The sequence below is a fragment of the Scyliorhinus canicula genome, chromosome 6 (assembly GCF_902713615.1).
Source record: "Scyliorhinus canicula chromosome 6, sScyCan1.1, whole genome shotgun sequence".
Taxonomy (NCBI): Eukaryota; Metazoa; Chordata; class Chondrichthyes; order Carcharhiniformes; family Scyliorhinidae; genus Scyliorhinus; species Scyliorhinus canicula.
Window position 1 is genome coordinate 203998039 of NC_052151.1, and position 24867 is coordinate 204022905.

Consider the following 24867-nt stretch of genomic DNA (forward strand, 5'->3'; position numbering starts at 1 on the left):
GTGTCTGTAGTTCAGCCTCCAGCTACTAAACTCTGAGTCAAAACTACACAAACTTCAAACACAATGCAGATGTGTTTGCCTTGGATCAAACCAGCATGCAGGAACTCCCACATGCTGTAGCTGTGACATATCACCTGTCCTACCATCCTTAATGAGCCCATAAGATACAGGATCAGAATTAGGCCATTCGGCCCCTCAAGTCTGCTCTGCCATTTGATCATGGCTGACATGTTCCTCATCCCCATTCTCCTGCTTTCTCCCCACAACCCCTGATCGCATAATTAATCAAGAAATCCTCTTATTAACCAAGAACACCAGATTTGTGTTTGAGGTGTTGTTCTCTACAGACCATGAGCTAGAAGGTGGAATTAGACAGAATAGTTCTTCGTTAGAACAGAAGAACTAGGAGCAGGGTAGGCAATTTAGCCTCTCAAGCCTGTGGTACCATTCAATGTGATCATGGATGGTCTCATCATGGCCTCGACTCCCCCGTTGCCCATTCTCCTTAACCCTTCAACCCATTACTAATTAAAAATCTGTCTAACTCCTCCTTAAATTTATTCATTGTCTCAGCATCCACTGTACTCTGATGTAGTGAATTCCGCAGATTCACGACCCTTTGAGAGAAGTAGTTTCTCCTCAACTCTGTTTTAAATTAGTCTGGCAAATCTTTGAGGGGCACCCTCAATAGCAAGAGTGTCCCTCCTCAAACTCGGAGACCAAAACTGCACACAGTACTCAATGTGTGTCCTCACCAAGGTCCTGTATAACTGCAGCAAGACATCCCTATTCCTGTACTCAAGTCCTCTCGTCCTAGCCTTGTGTATTAACCTTCTATGCGGCACCTCATCAAACACCTTCTTGAAGTCCAGATATGCTACATCTATAGGATTCCCATTGTCTACTTGGCTTGTTACATCTTCGAAGAACTCTAGCAAATTTGTCATACCCTTCATAAAACCATGCTGACTTTGATGGATTGAATTTTGACTTTACAAATATCCTGACCTTACTTCCTTTATAATGGATTGTAACAATTTCCCAAGAACAGATGTTAAACTATCTGGTCTGTAATATTCTATATTCTGCCTCCCTCCTTTTTTGAATAAAATTTGAAATTTTCCAGTCCACTGGAACCATTCCCGTGACCAGGGAATGTTGGAATATCATAACCAATGGATCCACTATCTCTGCTGCCACATCCTTTCACACCTTAGGATGTAGGCCATCAGGCCTTGGGGATTTGTCTTTCTTCAATACCAATAGTTTGTTGAGTATTGTTTTCCTATTGATCCTGACTGTTCTAAGCTCCACCCTTCCTATTACCCCTGAATTACAGGTTTTTATAGGGATGGTATTCGTGTCCTCCACTGTGAAAACTAAGGCATAATATTGATTGAGCTTCTCCATTTCGATGATTTCCCACCATTGTGTTTGACTAAATTATTTAAGGAGTTTTTTCAATTATATATTTGACTTTGTTTTTATGTTTTATTAATTTTACACCGATTGCTTAGACTATTTTGAACCTTGGAAATACAATAAATCTCAGTCACTTGCTACATACTCAGCAAATCACTCGCCTCTTCGCCTGTAGCAGAATAAGACCATTCCCTGAAAGTTGAGATAGTTAGAACACAAAAACCAAAAGAGAACCACTTTCCCTTCCTTCCCAAACTCCCTTAATTATCCATCTCCCAATACGCTATTCTAGATTGCACTTCTTGGAGTTTAGCAAATAAGACGATTTCTCTATGACATCCCACTTCCCCCTAATGCTATGGAGGCTTTGTCACAAACCATACAGTCATTCTCAGCGATGACTGCCAATGTAATTCGAAATGAGTCCAAAATCATCGAAACCCCCTCCATTCCCACCCCCACTGTTTCAAAGTGAACAAAAAATCCATCTTAACTTGAATCAGCTTCCCACCAGTGGTGGATTTCTTACCTGAAAATAAACCCAGCTCCTGTGTCTCACCCCCAAGGTTAAAATTCAGCCCATTTCAATGTGTTTCTCACTCTCTCTGTTTAGGCTGAGTTGCAATAATCTGGAAGATTCGGGAGTGAAACTGCTATGTCCAGCTCTGATGAAAACGAACTGCAAAATACGGAAACTGGAGTAAGTACCAAACTCTGTGAGATTGCATTTATAATAAATGGATATCTGACTACATTATTATTAGTGTGAGTAAGAGTGTCATTAATAAATATCACATCATAATTACTGACACTACAGGCACGATCTACCGGCCGTGTCCTGTCAGAACCTCTCTGAGGCCTGTCCCAGGATTCCCAAAAACTGTATGACCGTGAGATCTGGTTAGATCTTGCGAGGTGTCATAATCGTGGATGGGGCTCAGTCTCGCACAGCTAAATGAGTTAAGAAGCTACTTAGCCGTGCTCACGTCGGATCTAATGGCCACCTCTATTGAGCTCGATGAGGAGACCCCGCCGGACGCTGTTCAATACTGGTCCCCGCAAATAGGTCCCAGACAGTACAGTACCTTGTGGGGGCAGTCTCCCAGACCATCAGATGCTCTCAGCGGTCGGCCTCGGGACAGGGTGACACCCTGGCACTGCCACCCTGGCAGTGCTGGTCTGCCAGAGTGCCCAGGAAGCACTTTTGTTAATATTAAATTCTTCACCCGGTAGACTGGCCTCAATAAAATGAGAGATGGATCCGTAGGTATAGTATCATTTAATAATAACCAACATGCAAGACTGACTCACTCCATAGGCCCTCAGAACACACAGCCGTCTCCTGAGAGTCCGGAAGCGAGAGAGGATGAGAACAAAGGAATCACTGCAGATATAGTTCAAATCACATCAAGATTCGCATACAAGCTTCCCATAGGTCATTCTATACACCTCCTGACCTGGCCATATATCCTGATTGGCACACTTCGCATTCCTCACCCCTGGGCCTCTTGTTACCCAGCACCCTTTTCACCATTCTCTGCACGAGGCTACCCTCCTCCCTCTCTGGCCATGCTTTGCCCAATTTCTTTGTTCTTTGTCTGTGAACTCACTACCATCAGCCCGGCTCTATCATCTACACTATTCTAACTAATAATCCTATTTTATATCACATTCGTTTGTTCAATTCCTCACTTTGAACTAGCATTGCCAAGGTGCCAGGCTCGCATTTTGTTCACGTCGAGATCGGGCCTGGGGGTGTCCTGCCCGTGTGAGCTGGGGTGCCGGGGGGGTGGCTCGATGACACCCTTATGGGTGAGTTTGGGGGGGTACCCAGGGGCTGTGTCGGAGGTGCTGCGCTTGCCTAACATCTGTTACGGCTTCAACTGCTGTTTGTGGGAGAGAGTTCCAAACTTCTACTACCCTTTGTATGAAGAAGTGCTTCCGAACATCTCCTGAACGATCTGGCCCTAATATATAGTTTATGTCCCCTAGTTTTAGAATCTTGAACCAGTGGAAACAGTTTATCTTTTTCCAACCAGTCTTTTCCTGTTAATATTGAAGACATCGATTAGATCATCCATTAACCTTCTAAATTCTGGCGAAAACATGTTTAATTTGTGTAATCTCTCCTTGTAACTTAACCCCTGTAGTCCAGGTATCATTTTTGTAAACATGCACTGCAATCCATCCAAGGCCAATATATCCTAAACAGGGGCTGTTTAGCTCACTGGGCTAAATCGCTGGCTTTGAAAGCAGACCAAGGCAAGCCAGCAGCACTGTTCGATTCCCGTAACAGCCTCCCCGAACAGGCGCCGGAATGTGGCGACTAGGGGCTTTTCACAGTAACTTAATTTGAAGCCTACTCGTGACAATAAACAATTTTCATTTTTTCATTTCCTTGCTGAGGTGTGGTGCCCAGAATTGCTCAATTCCAATTGGCTTGAACCTGGATTTTATATAGCTGCAGCATAACCTCTGTGTCTTTATTTCCCAATCTTCTAGATATAAAGGCTAGCATTCCATGCGCCTTTTTGATTATCTTTTGCAATTGTTCCTGGCATTTTAATGATCTATGCACCTGAAGCCCCCAAGTCTCTTTGGACATCCACTGTACTTAACCTCATTTGGAAAGTAACTTGCTCTATCTTTTTTTGAACCAAAATGGATAACCTCACACTTGCTTACATTGAATTCTACCTGAATTCTATTTAATCTCATTTCATTTCTTCATCTGGCACAGTTTTGCACATCACCTCGTCTGTCAATATCTCCTTTCAGTTTTATGCTATCATCTAGACTGTCTACAATGCCACCTAGCTTTGTATCATCAGCAAATTTGGACATATGACTTTCTATGCCATCATCAAAGTCGTTAATGAGTAATATGAATAATTGAGGCCCACCACAGATCCCTGTGGTACACCACTAGTCACATTCTGCCAATTAATGAGTACTCACCCATTATCCCCACTCTTTGATGCCTGCCACTCAACCAGTTTCCTAACTGTCAATAATTTGCCCTCAACTACGGGGGTTCCACCTTAGTTAACAGTCTTGTATGTGGAACTTTATCAAATGCCTTCTGGAAATCCATATAAATAACATCCAAAGACATTCCCCGTCCACTACCTTAGTCACGTCTTCAAAAAATTCAATGAGGTTTGTCAGGCCTCACCTTGCCTTCATGAATCCATGCCAGCTCTCAGATTGACCAAAGATATTCAAGGTGTTCGGTTACCCTATCCCTGATTATATATAGACTCCCGCAATTTCCTCACCACAGATGTTAGGTTAACCGGTCTTTAATTCCCTGGTTTCTCCCTTTCACCCTTCCTAAAAAGTGGAGTGATGTGTAATTTTCCAATCCAGAGATTTTATTCCCGAATCTGGGGAAATCTGAAAGATTATTGTTAGGGATTCTACATTGTGCTCCCCCACTTCCTTTCACACCCTCGGATGGAAACCGAGGTCTGTGATTTGTCACTCTTCTTCTAATTTTCTAGTTACTGACGCTGTTAATTGTATTAAGTCCCTCGACTGACTATAGTTTTTTCAGAACATCTCGCAAATTATCCTCCTTTTCAACTGTAAATACTGAGGCAAGTTCAACAATTGTTGTCTGCCATTTCCCCCTTTTGCTGCACTTCAATCATTTGTCCATGTCTGCTCAACTTCTCGACAATTTTCATCCGTATTGATGGTCTGATCTCTCATTCGGAGGAAACATGGTGTCCTCTGAACCCGAACAGCCTGGAGGAACACCGCCAGAGAAGCATCAGTGAATTGGGGTGTAACCTTTAATCTGACTCCTGCCATTTCAGCCTTTGGTCAGTAACTAGGGCTCCCTTGAAAATGAAATGAAATGGAATGAAAATCGCTTATTGTCACGAGTAGGCTTCAATGAAGTTACTGTAAAAATCCCCTAGTCACCACATTCCGGCGCCTGTTCGGGGAGGCTGGTATGGGAATTGAACCGTGCTGCTGGCCTGCCTTGGTTTGCTTTAAAAGCCAGCGATTTTGCCCAGTGTGCTAAACCAGACCTTTCTGGTGACTCCAGGGCTACTGCCTTTGATCGTACTGCTGGCTGCCTTTAAACGTGGTGCCGGCATTGCTTGAGCCGAGACTTCCTACAAGCGGTAGGAACAGAAGTAGGCCACTCGGCCCATTGAGTCTTCTCCGCCATTCAATAGCTCATAGTTATCTGACATAATCCTCAATTCCACTCGCCTGCCTTGCCGTGAGCGGGTAAAGTCTGAAATACATGATCTGAAAGTGTGGTGGAGACAAGTTCGATCGAAGCATTCCAAAGCGAATTGAACTGTTATCTGAAAGGAAGAATGTGTAGGGTTACGGGGAGAAGGTGGGAAACGACACTTAGTGAATTGCTTATTCGGAGAGCCAGTGTAGATACCATGGGTGAAAGGGTCTCCTTCTGCTCTGTAACAATTCTGTGATTTTGCATGCGCTGCCTAAGGCTTTCCATGCACCTGTCAAACATTAATTGTCTGGCTCTGGCAATATTGTGTATAGATAAATAGAAGATAGGAGCAGGAGGAGGCCTTTTGGCATTCGAGCCTACTCCGCCATTTATAATGGAAGATCATGGTTGATCATCCAACTGAATAGCCTAATCCTGTTTTTTCCCCATAGTCTTTGATTCCATTCACCCAAGTGCTATGCCTAGCCACCTCTTGAATATATTTAATGTTTTAACATCAATTACTTCCTGTGGTAATGAATTCCACAGGCTCACCACCCTTTGGGTGAATAAATGTCTCCTCATCTCTTTCAGAAATGGTTTACCTTGAATCCTCAGGCTGTGACCCTGGTTCTGGACACACCCACCATTCGGAACATCTCGGGCGGTATACTCCGAACCAGCGCCGGGTCGGCGAATTCCGTGACGCCGCCAGGCTGCCGATTCTCCGGCGACTGGAGAATTGGCGCCAATGTTCGGTGCATTCGCTGCGATGTCGCCCCCGGCCGAATTTGGCCGTCCCGTCGGCTTTGTTTGTGACTGGTCCTACCCAGCGGGACCTCTGCGTACTGGCTGCGGGAGCCTGGGGAGAGAGGGGGGGAGGGGGGGGAAGTGGGGGGGGGAGGGGGGGGGGGGGGGCTCCACGGTGGCCAGGTCCGTGATCAGGGGCTACTCATCAGTGAGCGGACTAATTCCGGGAACAGGGACCTATGTTCCTCCGCGCTGGGCCCCTGTAGGGCTCTGCCATGTTGCCCGGGGGCCAACGTGGAGAAAGCAACCCATGCACATATGCGTACCCACGCCACCCGTGCTGGTGCCTGTATCGGGAACTGGAGCTGCATGAGGCGTTCCAATGCCGTGCTGGCCCCCTGTGCGGCGCAGGATCGCTGCTCCTAGCGGCCAGATGACGCCGTTGTAAAACACGCCGCCTTCTAGTACAGCATCAACACTTCGCCCCATTATCGGAGAATCCCGCCCCTCGTCTTTCATTCTCTCATCCCACAGTATAAATATTTCCCACTTTCTACGTCTTTTATCTGGTCATCTGTACTCGAAAAGCTAGCTCTTTGCTCTCCCTACAGATGCTGCCGGACCTGCTGAGATTTTCCAGCATTTTCTCTTTGATTCCGGCATTTGCAGTAATTTACTTTTTTTCCCTGCATCGTCCCTGTCTAGTCCTGTTAGAATTTAGTGTCTATGAGATCCCCCTCATTCTTCAGAACTCTAGCGAGAAAAATCCTAATCTAGTTAATCTCTCCTCATATGACAATCCCACCATGCCTGGAATCAGTCTGGTAAACCTTTGCTGCACTTCCTCAAGAGCAAGAACATCATTCCACGGAAAAGAAGACCAAAATTGCACACAATATTCTAGGTGTGGCCTCACCAAATCCCTGTATAATTGCAGCAACACATCCCTGATTCTATATTCGAAACCTCTCAAAATGAAGGCCAGCATACCATTCGCCTTCTTTACTGCCTACTGCACCTGCATGCTGACCTTCAGTGACTGGTGCACAAGGACACTAAGGTCCCGATGCATACTCCCCTCTCCCAATTTACAACCGTTCAGGCAATAATCTCTTCCAGTTTTTGCTTCCTCACACCTATCCAAATGATACAGCATCTGCCATTGATTTGCCCACTCGAACAAACTGTCCAGATCATGCTGTAGGATCCCTGCATCCTCTTCACAGTTCACACTTTCACCCAATTTAGTATCATCTGCAAACTTTGAGAGGTTACATTTTGTTCCCTCATCCAAATCATTGATAAATATTGTGAAAAGCTGGTGTCCCAGCACCATCCCTGTGGCACCCCACTAGTTACTGCCTGCCAATTTGAAGAGGACCCATTAATTCCTACTCTTTGTTTCCTCTCTGCCAATCAATTTTCTATCCACCCCAATACACTTCCCCCAATCCCATGTGCTTTCATTTCGCACAATAATCTCTTATGTGGGACTTTATCAAACGCCTTCTAAAAATCCAAATATGCCACATCGACTGGCTCCCCCTTGTCAACTATACTGTTTACATCTTCAGAGATTTGGTTATATCTTCAAAGAATGTAACCATTGGTTATCATAGTTGTTTTGGTGACTAGAGTATGATGTGGAATGATGCTAATGTCGAGGGTTTGATCCCCATACCGGCTATGGTAGTTCATGGAGTCCCACCTCCTCCCGTTGTCCCACATTTCCCAAGTAAGAAACGTCTCTCTCTAATGGAGAGAGATACGGAATGGGCCTTTGTGGACTATGTTAAATTACCTAACCCTGTCCACACTGCCACATGTTCAGCTTCTGTTGGGGCTTTTCACAGTAACTTTGTTTGAAGCCTACTTGTGACAATAAGCGATTTTCATTTTAATTTCATATCAGTAAATTCCCAGCCATTATCTTCCATAAGCTCCATTCCAGAGTCATAGACTATCCCATGTCTCTCCCACGTGACTCAGGGTAAGGACATGGGTACCGTAATCCATTTTGCCATTTAATCACTCCTGCAATTCCATTTTGTTCTTTCATGTACACTGACCACTCCCCCCTCCTCCGCATCAATCTCCCTGTCACTTAAAACTATTTAATTTGCTGCTATTTCTCAGTTCTAATGAAAGCTCATCAAACTGAAACATGAACTGTTTCTCACTTCACAGATACTGCCTGATCTACTGACTAATTCTTACATGTTCTGCATATATTTCAGATTGACATCATCAATAATATATTGCCTTCTGTAAGAATGGAAGTTGTGTTTATTGCGTGCCCCACCCTGTACGTTATTATTGTTAAGAAACAGTATGATTTATCCTGATTCCGGCTATTTTTCTCTCTCTGATCCTCAGTCTGAGTGATAATGCTCTCACAGATTCTTGTGCTGAGCATCTAGCCTCTGCTCTCATTACAAACCAGTCACTGACAGCTCTGCAACTGAATGCTAATAATCTGGGAGATTCAGGAGTGAAAAAACTGACTGCAGCTCTGGTGAATCCGGAATGTAAAATACAGAGACTGAGGTCAGTACCAGACTGAGAGATTGTGTTTAAAATGATTAGATATTTTGGGCACTGGTACGTATAATAAATAAAGTCTGCCCATTATTATCAGTGCCAGTAATAGGGTCATAACGTATATGGGTGCAGTCAGAGTCAAATTGTCAATCCGCTCCTAGTTATTTGCCCTCAAAGGCAGCCGCACCTTTCACACTTTTCCTTCTGACTCCAGAAGGGTGACAAAGGTGCAGTGCAGAGTTATCATAGAATTTACAGTGCAGAAGGAGGCCATTCGGCCCATCGAGTCTGCACCGGCTCTTGGAAAAAGCACCCTACCCAAGGTCAACACCTCCACCCTATCCCCATAAGCCAGTAACCCCACCCAACACTAAGGGCAATTTTGGACACTAAGGGCAATTTATCATGGCCAATCCACCTAACCTGCACATCTTTGGACTGTGGGAGGAAACCGGAGAACCCAGAGGAAACGCACGCACACACAGGGAGGATGTGCAGACTCCGCACAGACAGTGACCCAAGCCGGAATCGAACCTGGGACCCTGGAGCTGTGAAGCAATTGTGCTATCCACAATGCTACCGTGCTGCCCTGAGTTTTCCCAAGTTCTTCAGTCAAGCGCAGGAGAGTCAAGGGTAAGAAAGCTATGCCCTGTTTTTTTAATGGGGTTGAGAGCTTAGAAAGGGAAGGGGGTGAGGGTGTGGTATGGAAGGCAGTCGTCCGGAGGATTAGCATTATAATTACCTAGAAGTTAGAAGTGGTTTTAACTGGTCAAACTTTTCTGGGTAACGGTGGCAGTGAGACAGATTCATCTGAAATTTACACTTGAAATCAGAGAACCTGATGGTTTGAACTTGGAATCATAGAATCCCTACAGTGTTTAAAGAGACCATTTGACCCATCAAGTCTGCACCGAAAGAGCTTCCTAACCAGGCCCATGCCCTATCCCCGTAACTACATCTATTATTTTTGGACACTAAGGGGAATTTACCATGGCGAATTCACCTAACATGCGCATCTTTGGACTGTGGGAAGAAACCGGAGCACCGAGGAAATCCATGCAGACACTGAGAGGATATGCAAACTCCACACACAGTCACCCTCCTTTCACAGATACTTCCTGACCTACTGAGCATTTCCAGAATATTTATTTCTTTTTCACATTTGCGTAATCCTTTATATTTGATTTTATTCTTAGAAATTATGTTTCTTGAATGTTTCACATTGTACATTATTGTTATTAATAATGTTCTTTAAAATACTGGTGATTTACTCTGAATCCTGTTACTTTTCTCCCTCTGATCTCTAGTTTGAGTGATAACAATCTCACAAATTCTTGTGCCGAAGATCTCACCTCTGCTCTCAGTACAAACTGGGTAGTGAAAAACTTGGACCTGGGTTGGAATAAACTGGGAGATTCAGGAGTGAAACTTCTGTCTGAGGCACTGAGGAAACCGGACTGTAAAATATGGCAATTGCAGTAAGTAGAAGAATGTGAGATTTTGGCCTGAATTTCTCACCTGTCGGGCGAGTGCACTTAGCGGGCCCTGACACCAGTTTCAATCTGACTATCCAATTAAATACTCTGACTCCTGTTGTCTCTCTCTGAACCCTTTACTAGGGATGTCAGTCCCACAAATCTTTGTGCCAAGGGTGTAGGCGAATAATGTGATTGTGCACTCTATGTCGCCCCCTCTTCCACCTCTGGCTCTCCCCGAGTCACAGCATCCCTTGATTTATGTGAAAGAGAATAGGGATTAGATGACAGTGAATGGAAGGTGAAGAAGCCACGAAATAGCTTATAGTTGTTAATAACAGATGACATTAGCAAAGTACATAGAAGTGACCTTGGTTCAGAAGACCAAGATGTAGAATTAGATTATTTAATGATAAGAAGTAATGACAGTAAGGAGTCACTTGTGCAAGTATTTTATAGGACCCTTGCACTTGTCATACTTTTGGATGGAGTACACAGGAAGAAATAATGGGGGCTTATGAAAAAGGTACTGCAATAAACACAGGTGATTGGTTGCCTGGAAGCTGAGTGCTTGTTTTCCAGACAATTTCTTAGAGCAGTATGGCCTAGTGCCAAACACGGAATAAAATATTTTACAAAGAACAGTACAGCACAAGAACAGGCCTTTCAGCCCTCCAAGCCTGTACCGGTCACGATACCAACCTTTCAAAAATGTTAACCTTTCCTTGTGCCATTTCCTTCTGTACCCATCTGAAGTATCTTAAGGATTTGATCCAGTTTTATTTAATTTACGGTTGCCGGTTGTTGGTGAGACATTGCTGAAACTCAGTAGAAAAGCAAGTTTAAAACTTGTCAGGTGCAAATAAGAATTGTTTTATTCAAAGTTCATTGGTTACAACTTGGAAATGATTTAAAAGGTAGTTTGTAGACAATTTGATTTTCTTCAAAAATTCACAGGAATTATCTTCTGAGACAATAGCCTGAACACAACTTTAAAAGTCAAAGGCTGAAGTTAAAGTATGAAAATGAAATAGGAATACAGAACTCTTTCTAATTCTCTTCCTTTACTCTCTCTCTCTCTCTCTTTCTGTCTTGTTCTCTTTGTCTCTCTGACTTGTCTGTCTTCTTGCCTCTAGTCTTCTGTCTCTAGTCTCTTCACGCCTCACTAAAAATGGTGGTCAAATCATCCATGGATATACTCTTTGATATCTGTCTTAAGCGATCCGATCACACCCCAATATAATCCTAATTGGTTTAAGCTATATTCAAAACACATTTGATTTGATAAAAAGCCGTCCATCATGACAATGTAACGCCACTTCTAATTGTTGCTTATTGGTATGTTTCTCATGGGATATTGTGCTTTATCAAAACCAGCAAAAACTGGTCTAATGCTGACCTACCTATTGCCACCATGGAGACCTCATGTTATCTCATCTTGCTAGGCTAGGCATAATTCAGAACATACAACTCAAACTGTCTTTTATAAGATTGTTTCACTGAGAATGTTGGAATCAAATATATACATATATATATTATATTTGAGTCGATGTTTTAACTGTCCATTTATTAAAAACAAGGCAATATAGTTCAAGATATTTTTTTAGCTTGTATAATTTATGGGATATGATTCAACCTAATCTCGAGCGGCGTGAGAACCGTACAATACTCCATCCTTATCCCTCGTTGCTATGGATTCCGCCCTTGCCCTTGGAAAAATGTGATGTTTTTATCAGACTTCTGTGTTTTGCAAACTCATGACTGAGTTTGGAAATTGTATGGTTCTTTCATTTTAAAACTGGGAATTGATATTTCTGTCTTAAACAGTCTTCTTACCTATATTAAGTGTATTTAAAATATCTGACTTCTACACCATCTTATCCATATATTTGTCAAGATGCCTTTTGAACGCCGTTAACGTATCTGCTTCCACAACCTCCCCTCCACCCTGGGAAAGAGTGCCTGCCCCTCATAACGTTGTAGACCTCTATCAGGTCACTCCACAACCTCCGTCTTTCGAATGAAAACAGTCCGAGTCGATCCAGCCTCTCCACATAGCGAACACCCTCCAGACCAGGCAACATCCTGTAAAACCTCCTCTGCACCCTCTCCAAAGCCTCCACATCCTTCTCATAGTGTGGTGTTGCTGTTTTTAACTGAATACCGATCTGACAGTTATTAATGATGATATTACTTTTCAGAGTCGCCAGGTAGCAAATGATACTGCCACAAGGTTTTACCAGATATTGACCAAAGACCAAACAACCAGTTAGTTAGTCAAGTTCAATGATAGTTTATTTACACACAAGAATTACTTCGACATGCAGCATAAAACACTACAAGCTAAATTACACCTAACAGTACAACAACCTGTACTTAACTTCAGGCACCCGGCTTTATGCAGAGGAACAATGCCTTTGTTCGGAGCTTGCATGGCTGGGTCTGGAGAAGTGACTTTGTTTCTGCTGGGCTCATCCATCTGGTAGTGATCGTTGGTCTTGAACTTGTCTTCTGGTCCTGATGCTACACTTGGTTTGAGGCATAGGTCGGTGCCAAGAGAGACTGAGCGCCGGGGCCAAGAGAGATTGAACACATGACAGTGTCTCTCTTTATCCTTCTGGGGTTTCACGCTCTTTTAGGCGGTCCTTAGCTTTGGACCCAATAATTCGGCATGCTTCGATTATTTCCTTCGATTTTGGCCAATACAGGGGCGAGTGCCTTTATGGCGGGGCTTGTCCTGAGTGGTCATTGACCTTGGCTTTTTGGCTCCCTGAGCAAAGGGATTGGCGCTGATGAGTCTGTTTCTGTATCTGTTACCTGAGTACAGGTCTTTTGATCTGGGCAAATGGGCCATTAGAATGCAAAGTAGCTGGGGGTTTCGATCGCGTCTAGTTCTCTGAGTTGCCAATATACATAAGCTCTGAGCGTCTGAGTCGTGGGTTGACCATTTTTCCCATGGTCTTTTGCAGGTGGCCATATTTCCCAGGATCCTTTGTAAGTAGCCATCCCAGGTGGCTACAGTGGCGACCACAATTGTGCGCAATATTCCAAGTGCGGCCTCACCAAGTTTCCAAAGAACTGTAGCATGACTTGCCAGTTTTTATACTTGATGCCCCGTCCAAGGAAGACAAGCATTCCGTATGCTTTCTTGACTACGTTGTCCACTTGTGTTGCTACCTTCAAAGATCTGTGGACCTGCATGCACAGATCTCTCTGACTCTCTGAAATATATATATTTCCCCTCTATGTTAGACCTACCAAAATGCATTACCACACATTTGTCCGGATTAAACTCCATTTGCCATTTCTCTGCCCAAGTCTCCAACCTATCTATGTCCTACTGTATCCTCTGACAGTCCTCAACACTATCTGCCACCCCACCAACCTTGGTGTTATCTGCAAACTTACTAATCAAACCAACTACATTTTCCTCCAAATCGTTTATGTACACTACAAACAACAGAGGATCCAGCACAGATCGCAGTGGAACACGACTAGTCACAACCTTCCATTCAGAAAAACACCCTCTTACTGCTAACGTTTGCCTTCTGTGACCGAGCCAGTTCTGTATCCATCTCACCACCTCACCTCTGATCCCGTGTAACTTCACCTATTATATCAGTCTGCCATGAGACATTTTGTCAAACACTTTACTAAAATCCATGTAAACAACATCCACCGCCCTTGTGCAGGTGGTAACATGTAAGCCTGGACAGAGGACTAGTTAATTAATAGCAAGCAGAGAGCGGGGATAAATGGGGTGTCTCGGCACCTCTCTCCTTCTCCCACCTCCCCGCAAACATCTGGCCCAGCTCACTCCACCATTTCCTTTTAACTTCATCCAGTGGGATTTGTTTCATCCACACAAGATGTTGCTCATTCTGGGTGAGTGTGCTTTACACTCATTTGGCTCTGTTTTATTCCTAAGCTCTAGAGTCGCAAGGTATCTTTATGATACCGCCACAAGATTCAAGTTCAAGTTCAGATCAATGACTCAATACACCAGTTAGTAAGTTCAAAGAAGACACGTTTATTATTACACAGTTATTTGCTACTCCTGCATATAAACTAAGACTAAACTGTTCCTACCACTACTAGGCCAATACTTATCTGGAATAATGGAACTGCCGGATCAGGGAACAATGGCATCTTGCTTTGGTGTGGACTAAAGGGGTCAGGAGTGTCTACTCTCGTAGCATACGTTGTATGACACTTACTTGTCGGTGTAGCAATTGGCCAGGCCTCTCCTTCTCACGTCCAAGTTACTGGAGAACTGCTGCAAAGGTGTTCTGCTGGGAGGGTCGGCTAAGAGAGAGAGCTGGGGTCTGGGTCTCTGTCTTATACTGTTTTGGGTTTCGCGCGCATCTGGACGGAGCCTCTACAAACTTGCAATCGATTGGGTCTCTTCCCAATCGATTGATTTGAATTTCCCCAATAACGGGGCTGTCCCGCGATCACTGGGCGGTTCTTGGGGCTGTTTGTATCTTATTGTCCGGGGCTCGTGCTGGCGCTGAAGAGTCTAGCTTGGCCTTTGTTATTCTTAATTGTGTTCATTGTGCCCGGGAATCACCGGGAATCGCTCAATTAATATGCACAGCTTGTTAGTTTCTATGCTGTCTGGTTTCTTCACAGACAGAATCCACAGAGAGGTTCTGCAACCTGCTTGCCTCTCTGTCATTGTCCAATTTTCCTTGCATGCAACTCAATGTTCCATTTTATGTCGGGAAGTGGCCAGTACAAAGACAACTACAGATAGCCAATATCTTCATTTCCCCAACCTCAACAAAAGAAAGAACCTATCCATCAGGTTCATCCACGAATCTATCCATCCAAGAATCTGCAGGCGGCACAGTAGCACACTGGTTCGCACTGTTTCGTCACAGCACCAGGGTCCCAGGTTCAATTCCTGCTTGGGTCACTGTCTGTGCGGCATCTGCACGTTTTCCCCTTGTCTGCGTGGGTTTCCTCCGGCGGCTCAATTTCCTTCCGCAAGTCCCTAAAGACGTGCTGTTAGGTAATTTGGACATTCTGAATTCTCCCTCTACGTACCCACATAGGCGACGGGGGGGGGGGGGGGGGGTTCCACAGTAACTTCATGCAGTATTAATGTAAGCCTACTTACGACAATTATAAAGATTATTATTACCAACGACGGTGAGGGTGCCAAGGGGAAGGAAGAAATTTCCTTTGTACAAAGTCATGTACCTGATAATACCGAAACAAGTTAGTTCTTGGAAGCGGGTATTTGTCCAACCACCGCTCAAGACCAGCGAACATCCCAAGTATAAATAAATCCCTGAACTGCTCTAGCCCCTCCTTCCTCCATGCCCAAACGAAAAGTTCAAGACTGCCAGTACAAACTGATGATTTTCACAGACTAGGACCAACAACATCATGGCACGCTATATGCTGCAAAACTGTCTCCATATTCTCAAGGTGGCCACCACAACACGACTGAAAATCTATTTTGCCGTGGGAAATGGAAGAATAGCCGTGACCAAGTCTTTCAAACTGGTACCTCTGACTCCGTCCCCCTTTACCAGCCCTGCACCTTCTCAATATTCACCACCCAATAACAGGTTGGGCAAAGCTAGCCGCCGCCCCCCCCCGCAATTGCTTATCCCTTTGAAAAAACACCCTGTGAATCCATGGGATCTTGCTTTCCCAAATAAAAGAAGATATAATTTTATTGAATTTCATAAACAAAGATTTGGAAAGGAAACACTGGAACAAAAATAGAAACCGTGGGAGAATATTCATCTTTACCGACTGAACTATTCCTGCCTGGATATTCACCTTTCCCAACTGAACCCTTCTCGTCAAGGTCAGCGGGGAGGTTTCCCCACGTCTTCAAATCAACCTTCAGCACATTAACCAGATGCGTGAAATTAGTTTATGCAGCGAGGCCAATTATTTCCAGATAACGGAAGCTGGACCTGACCAGGCAAAAAGACAATCTCCCCAGATCAGCTCCCCTCCCTGGGAGATTCACCGGAAAGCATTTGCTTTTGCCCAAGTTCAATTTATATTCCGAGAAGGGGCCGAACATCCTGAGCAGCTTCATTATCTGCTCTGCACTGGAGGGAGGATTTGTTACATACAACAACAAATCGTCTGCATACAATGACACCCTATGCTCCCTTAGCACCCCCCATCTCGCTATCCCCTCCACTTTGTGGATGATCTTAATGCTATGGCCAGAGACTCAATTGCTAAGGCAAATAATAGCAGGGACAATAGACGTATTAGCACTCACGGTGGGGGCCCTATATAAGAGCTGGATCCAAGATATGAATCTAGACCCCAAGGCCAAACATGCCAAGGATCTCGAACAAATAACCCCATCCCACCGTATTAAACGCCGCAGTCAGTGAGATAGGCATCTCCGGCTCAGACTGGAGAGGGCAAAAAACAACATTGAGCAGTCACCGATCATTGGCTGACAACCGCCCACCATGCCTGCTCCTCTGATATAACCTCTGGATGACAGGGCTCTAAGCGCATTACCAAGTTCTTCGCCAACAAGTTTGCATCTGCGTTCAATAATGAAATAGGCCGATACGACCCACACTCTGTTGAATCCTTATTCCTTTTTAAAATCAAAGAGATTGACGAATGTGCCAATGTCCCCTCGGACATGCAATTATTAAATATTTCTACCAGCACAGGGGCCAGCTGCCCTCAAACTTCTTATAAAATTTGATCGGAATACATCCAGTCTCGCCACCTTACCCAATTACATCAAACCCATGCATTCCATGACCTCCTGTGAGGTCAGTGCGGACACCAATTCCTCAGTTGTCTCCTTTACAACTGGAATAGACAAACCATCCAAGAACACCAACATCGATGATCTCTACTTTGGGGGTTCCAATTTATAACGGGTACGATAAAAAGCCTCATGAACCTTTGCTGGGGCAGAGGCAAACCTGCCACCCAAGTCCTCCACATGCAATTTTTCCCGAGGAGCCACCTGTCACCTCAGCTGGTGCGCTAACAGGCGACTGGCCTTTTCCTATGCTCATAAAAAGCCCCCTACGTCGGTCGAAAGCAACCGAAACCCCAACGTAAGTTCTTTCTACTTTCCAATAACTCCGGTGTCTGACTAATGGAATATTGGTGATACACCTCTAGGGTGGCATCCACCAACCTCTGGCTCTCCACCCTTTCAATCTTTATCTATCACATAAGAAATAATCTCTCCTCTAATGAATGCCTTCAAAGCCTCCCACAACATGGAAGGTAAAATCTCCTCACTTCTATTAAACTCCAAATACTCCCTAATGACAGAGAAAACCCTCTTAAGAATCCCTTATCCGACATCAATGATGTCTCCAACTGCCATGGGGGCGCTGAGCAGGCTCCAACCCCATAAAATCCACAAAATGTGGAGCGTGATCTGAGATCACTATCGCCGAATACAAGCCCCTGCAGCAGAGACCTATCCACCACAAATAATACAATCCTAGAATATACCTGATGTACCTGGGAAAAGAACAAAAACTCCGTCTCAACCAGAAGTAAAGATTTCCACATATCTGCTCCCCCATCTGTTCCATAAAGGCCAAAAGTGCCTTTGCCACCCCGGAGGCCTCACAGCCTTAGGTCTCAATTTATCCAATCGAGGATCCACTACAGAGTTAAAGTCCCGACCCAGGATGAACTAGTATGAGTCCAGATCTGTGATCTAAAGAGGCAACTCATTGTTAAAAGCTGTGTCATCCGGGTTTGGGACATATATATTGACCAACACCAGCAGGGTACCTGGCAATGTACATCCCGTTGGGATCCGTCAAAATCAGAGCCACCGATAAAGATTAATCAGGATCGCTGCCCCCTGGACCCTACTGTGAAATCCTGAGTGAAACATTTTCCCCATCCAATCCTTCCACAACCTCATCTGACCTTTAACCCGCAAATGAGTCTCCCTCCAACAGCAACTCAGAAGCTTTCAAACTCCTATGGTGCGCAAACACCTTAGATCTCTTTATTAGACCGTTCAACCACATCAAGTTCTATGTGACTATCCAGACAGCGGGTTGTCCACCCACTCTTTCCTCCCCCCCCCACATTCTAGAGTCAGCCATTCCCTCCTATGGGGCAGTACAGCAACACCTCAAGAAAAGCCCACCAAGATGGCCGCTACATTCCCCAACACGACTGAATGAAGGTTCCCAGCCAGTCAGAAAATTAACCAACTCCCCCTTCTCCACCACCCACCAACACCGCACCTAAACAGCCCCCCCAAACCCAATCAAAAACAAAACCCCTAATTTCACAGTTTTAACCACCCCCCTCCCCCCAACTGTATGAGCTGCCGATATCCCTATTGCGTCATTCAGTTTCAGAAAGTCGGTGGAGGATATTGTTTAGGTTACACAAATTCTCTCGCTCTGTGGCTCCTTTGACCAAGACGTCGTCCAAATACACCACCAAACGTTGCGTTGAAAAATGGCACAAGCCGATGACACTCCAAAAGGCAGTCATATATACTCAGAAAGGCCCCGGTGCATTTTAATAGTCACATAGTGTCTGGGTCCAGCTTAAGCTGGTGATGTGCGTGGTTCATGCAGTGCTTAGTAAACAAATGACCCCCCAACCACTTTGGAATACAAATCTTCAATTCACGGTATTGGGCACTTGTCCAAACGGGAGGCTTTATTCATAGTTAACTTATAGTCACTGCATAGTTGATGTTTTCTCTGGCGGACGTATGGGAGTTCCGGTGCTGCACAATCAACGAACCGCACCGGCCAGATGATCTGAAGGCTCTCTAGTGGGCCAAGTTTCATCTCGACTTTTGCTAGCTGTATGTATGAGCACCAAGTGGGCCCGGAAGTACTTAGGCTGTATATTTTTGCCATGGCTCCCTTGATCTCACCCAGGCCTGCTTGAAAATCCTCATGGTATTTTCCCAATATCTTATATTGCCCTCTGATGCCCATCTGAAAGATGCGGCGCCAGTCAAGGCGGAGGAATTGCAGCCATTCGCGACCCAGTAATCTTGGTCTGGAGTTTTATTGATTGTTTTATTGTTCATGTTCTGATTTGATTTGATTTATTATTGCCACATGTATTATTATACAATGAAAAGTATTGTTTCTTGCATGCTATACAGACAACGCATGCCGTACGTAGAGAAGGAAGGAGAGACTACAGAATGTAATGTTAGTCATAACTAGGATATAGAGAAAAGGTCAACTTAATACGAGGTAGGTCCATTCAAAAGTCTGATGGCAGCAGGTAAGAAGCTGTTCTTGAGTCGGTTGGTATATGACCTCAAGCCTTTGTATCTTTTTCCTGACGGAAGAAGGTGGTAGAGAGTATGACGGGGGTGCGTGGGGTCCTTAATTATGCTGGTTGCCTTTCCGAGCAAACGGGAGTTATAGAGTCAATGGATGGGAGGCTGGTTTGCATGATGGACTGGGCTACATTCACGACTTTTTGTAGTTTCCTGCGGTATTGGGCAGAGCAGGAACCATATTAAGCTATGATATAACTCGAAAGAATGCTTTCAGTTGTGCATCTGTAAAAGTTGGTGAGAGTCGTAGATGACATGCCAAATTTCCTTAGTCTTCTCAGAAAGTAGAGTCGTTGGTGGGCTTTCTTAAGTATACTGTCGGCATGGGGGAACCAAGACAGGTTGTTGGTAATCTGGACACCTAAAAACTTGAAGCTCTCGACCCTTTCTACTTCGTTCCCATTGATGTAGATAGGGGCATGTTCTCCTATGCTTCCTGAAATCAATGAAAATATTTTTTGTTTTGTTGACATTGAGGGAGAGATTATTGTCGTCGCACCAGTTCACCAGATTCTCTATCTCATTCCTGTACTCTGTCTCGTCATTGTTTGAAATCTGGCCCACTACGTTGGTGTCATCAGCAAATTTGAAAATCGAATTGGAAGGTAATTTAGCCAAACAGTCGTAGGTGTATAAGGAATATAGTAGAGGGCTGAGGACAGAGCCTTGTGAGGCACCGGTGTTGAGGATGCTCGTGGAGGAGGTGTTGCCTATCCTTACTGATTGTGGTCTGTGGGTTAGGAAGTTCAAGATGCAGTCGCAGATGGAGGAGCTGATGCCCAGGCTACGGAGTTTGGACATTTGTTTCGTAGGAATAATAGTATTGAAGGCTGAGCTGTAGTCAATAAATAGGAGTCTGAGATAGGTGTCTTTGTTATCTAGGTGTTCCAGTGTTGAGTGCAGGGCCAGGGAGATGGTGTCTGCTGTGGACCTGTTGCAGCGGTAGGCAAATTATAGTGAATCAAGGCAATCCGGGAGGCTGGAGTTGATTTGTGCCATGACTAACCTTTCAAAGCACTTCATAATAATGGATGTCAGAGCCACTGGACGACAGTCATTAAGGCATGTTGCTTGGCTGCGAAGTACAGTGAAAAGTATTTTTCTGCGGCCATGGGACCGTACACAGTACGTACATAGTAGAGAAAAAGAATGATCGCCAAAGTACATTTACAAATAGCGATTAGTCGCAGTGCTGACAAGGGTCAAACAAAGCAAATACATGCGCAAGAGCAGCATAAGGCGTCATGAATAATGTTCTGACAGGGAACAGATCAGTCCGAGGGAGAGTCGTTGAGGAGTCTGGTAGTTGTGGGGAAGAAGCTGTTCCTATATCTAGATGTGCGGCTCTTCAGACTTCTGTATCTTCGGCCTGATGGAAGGATCTGGAAGAGGGCAAAGCCTGGGTGGGAGGAGTCTCTGACAATGTTGTCTGCCTTCCTGAGGCAGTGGGAGGTGTAGCCAGAATCAATGGGAGTGTGGCAAGCTTGTGTGATGCATTGGGCTGAGTTCATTACACTCTGCAGTCCCTTGCGATCTTGGGCCAAGCAGTTGCAGTCCCAGCTGTGATGCAGCCGGATAGGATGCGCTCTATGGCACATCTGTAGACGTTTGTGAGTCGATGCAGACATGTCGAATTTCTTTAGCTTCCGTAGGAAGTAGAAATTTTGTTGGGCCTTCTTGACTGATGCATCAACTAGGCTCCTAGGGGCTGGTTTAGCTCACTTGGCTAAATCGCTGGCTTTTAAAGCAAACCAAGCAGGCCAGCAGCACGGTTCGATTCCCGTACCAGCCTCCCCGGACAGGCGCTGGAATGTGGCGGCTAGGGGCTTTTCACAGTAACTTCATTGAAGCCTACTCATGACAATAAGCGATTTTCATTTTCATTCATTTCATTCATATCTGATGGGTCGCTACCACTCAGCAGATGAGCTCTTATTCCACAAGGCTTTCGGGAAAGCTAACCGGTCCTCCCGGTAGGTATGGTGCAGGTTAAGTTCCCCACCCCTCAGTGGGAGAGCTCATATTCCATGAGACTTCAGTCCCTCCCCGTAGGTCTTGTGCAGGTTATAAAAACATATAAAGCTGTAAATTTTTAACTGCGTGCAGCACTCACTTTGCCAAAACCCATCAGGATATTGATCCTTTTATGGAACTGCAACTACATGTCCCACCTTTGCTCAGCTCCTTGGCAATCTCCTTTCTCCTCCAGTCCTCAGGGAACAGGACCTCCCTTTCTGAGCCCAAGCAGATTGAAGGAGCACCTCCAGAGAGGCCTCAGTGAATTGGGGATAAGTTTTTGATCTGCCTTCATATCGTCCGGTAAAGTGACAGTCATGGTCTTCAGCATGGCTACAAACTCTATTCCTGTGTCACTGGCCATCCCTTTTGTCATTTAACAACTCCTTCAATTCCATTCTGTTCTTTCCTTTCTCCCACCATCATGCCCCCAACAACTGTAAATGCTTAAAGCCTGTCAATCATCTGCTTCTTCCTAGTGAATGAAAATGAAAATCGCTTATTGTCACGAGTAGGCTTCAAATTAAGTTACTGTGAAAAGCCCCTAGTCGCCACATTCCGGCGCCTGTTCGGGGAGGCTGTGTTCTAATGAAAGCTCAAATTGTAACTGTTTCTCTCTTCACAAACACTTGCCTGACCTGCTGAGTATTTGCAGCATATTCTATTTATATTTAATTTACACCATTAATAGTATTTTTCCTTCTATCTGAATGAAAGTTGTACTTTTAGAATGTCTCATAATGTACGTTATTATTATTAATGATATTCTATAAAACAATGGGGATTTACCCTGATTCCTGTTCACTTTTCTTCCTCTCATCCCCAGTCTGTATGAAAACGGTCTCACAGATTCTGGTGCCAAGGATCTTGCCTCCGCTCTCAGGACTAAGGAGTCACTGACGCATGTGTACCTGCAGGGAAACTCCTTCACAGACCAATCTGTCCCTGCTCTCTGTGACCTCATACTGACCTGCAGAAATCTGTTACTGATCAAGTGAGTGTTTATGTTTATTCATTGAAATATAAATGAAATGAATTGAAAATCGTTTATTGTCACAAGTAGGCTTCAAATGAAGTTACTGTGAAAAGCCCCTAGTCGCCACATTCTGGCGCCGGGATTTTATAATATAAATGGGCCTGAATCTTCCAAGCAGCGGCAACGATAAGTAGGTTGCCGCTGGGCACAAAGATTCTCCCAACCTGAAACTGCTGCGCGTTTCTTCCGGGATATACAGCGCAGTGACCCTGTTGTGCGCCATCGGAGAAGAGAGGGTACACACCCTATTTACAGCATTAGCTGCTGTACGGTAAGGTTAAAGATCTGATATTTCAATTACTGTTAGTTAATGGTTGAGTGAACGTGTTTATCATTGAACTGGGTGGGTGGTTAGCTGGGGGTGTCAGGAGAGTGGCTGTATTGGGTCGGTTGGTTAGTCAGGGAGAACGAGACGTCAGTAGGGAGATTGATAGTCTGGTGGTCAGACGGCTGGTCGTGTGATAGTGGTGTGATGGATGTTGACTGAGGTGGGGGGGAAGGTGTTGAGCTTATGGGGTAGTGAGTCAAGCAGGGAGTTAATTTGGGATGGCTCAATGACATAGTAAGATCTCAGGGCAGTTGAGTTGGGGAATTCAGTCAGAATCAATCAGTGGGGTAGTTGTGGGAGGTCAGGAGGTAGTTGGGTTGCTGGGGTGTTTGGGGGATTGTTGGTATCGATATGGGTGCTAGTCTGGTTGTGGAATGTAGTACCGTGGTCAGTGAGGAGGAGGGGGTGTGATTGGGGGACTCTATTGTGGGGTTACGCAGGTATTAGACCAGGTTTTACACAGCCCTGCTGCATATCTGTTCCAAGTCTCAGACATTCACACGTGGTTCTGGGCAGCAGGGAAGGGCATTTCCCAATAAAAGTTTAAACCTCTGAGGAAACTTCCACGTAGGTCTGTGTGGTAAGATTTCCTGATGCACATCTTCTGTTGTATGCCTGGTCTTTGATGATACAGAGACCAGAAGATTTGTCCCATTAACCATAATCTCCTGTTATTTACACTGTTGTTCAATCTGTTTACTTCCTGTTTAATCTTTAATCTGTTTCAGCTTGGGGAGCAATCAGTTCAGTGCAGATGGAAAAAAAACGCTGAAGTCACTATGGGAATCCAGGTCGGGACTGAAAGTGATGGCGTGAACATATAAATTTATAGACATCAATACTCTCATTATATGACCATTTTTCTCTGATTTCCTGTCCCTCCCCTTTAACCTGCCGTGCTCCAGGTTGAAATCCTATTGGCCTATTCCCAGTTTCCAGTTCGAGCTGAGTGAGTGTCATCTCCCATTGTGATGTCAGAGTTCCAGACTCCGCCTCCCGGCCCCACAGCGCTGCTTCTGCAGGAGATCCGGGGCTGAATGTTCCCCAGTGGGATCCGTGGGAATTGTACAGGCAGATAAAACCCAAGGTGGGAATCAGTCTGGGCTGTAGTGGGGCACTGACAATTACACAGTGTTTTGCAGACTTCCGATTGCGGTGATGCGGAGCTAAGCCGTACTTTCGGTAGTTCCCGCTATTTTTGGTCTTTTGGGCTCTTTTAAGGGCCCGCAGCGGTGCTGGTTGGACTAGTCCTCATGATGTCGGCTGACTTATGGAGGTGCAATGGAAGCGGTTATGCAGCTAGTGGGGGGTCTTAGGGGGGGGGGGGAAATAGGGGGGGTGTACCGGGTTGCTGCTGCAGGGGCCGTAGGGGAACTGCTGGTGCAGGGGGAGGTTGGGGGTGGGGGTCTGCCACCGTGGGGAACGGGCCTGGGGGGTTCTGCGGGCACGTGGTGAGCCGAGGGAGAACTATGGCTGACCGGCGCAGAGGGAGGGGAAAGACCCCCCAGATTCGGCTGGTCACATGGAACGTGATGGGGCTGAAAGGACCGGTAAAGCGGTCCCGGGTCTTGTCGCACCTGAAGGGGCTGGGAGCGGATGTGGCTATGCTCCAGGAGACGCACCTTAAGGGCGGATCAGGTGAGGCTGAGAAGAGTCTGGGTTGGGCAGGTGTTTCACTCGGGGCTGGATGCGAAGAATCGAGGGGTGGCGATTCTAGTTGGCAAGAGCTTGTCGTTTGTTGCGTCGAGTGCGGTGGCGGACATTGGAGGTAGATACCTAATGGTGAGCGGGTGGTTCTGG

At 45.3% G+C, this 24867-nt stretch overlaps 1 protein-coding gene across 6 annotated transcripts in view; it reads left to right on the forward strand.

The window, feature by feature from the left end:
• The window catches only part of LOC119967813 (NACHT, LRR and PYD domains-containing protein 3-like), an 86408-nt gene extending 62037 nt beyond the window's left edge, over window positions 1–24371 (forward strand). For all 6 annotated transcript variants that reach the window (XM_038800823.1, XM_038800819.1, XM_038800824.1 and 3 more), the window contains 5 exons: window positions 2036–2122; window positions 8747–8917; window positions 10219–10389; window positions 22530–22697; window positions 23796–24371. In XM_038800823.1, coding sequence (XP_038656751.1) covers window positions 2036–2122; window positions 8747–8917; window positions 10219–10389; window positions 22530–22697; window positions 23796–23883 — 685 coding nt within the window. In that variant the 3' untranslated portion in view covers window positions 23884–24371. The remainder of the gene's footprint in view (window positions 1–2035; window positions 2123–8746; window positions 8918–10218; window positions 10390–22529; window positions 22698–23795) is intronic.
• Window positions 24372–24867: the final 496 nt, after the last annotated feature.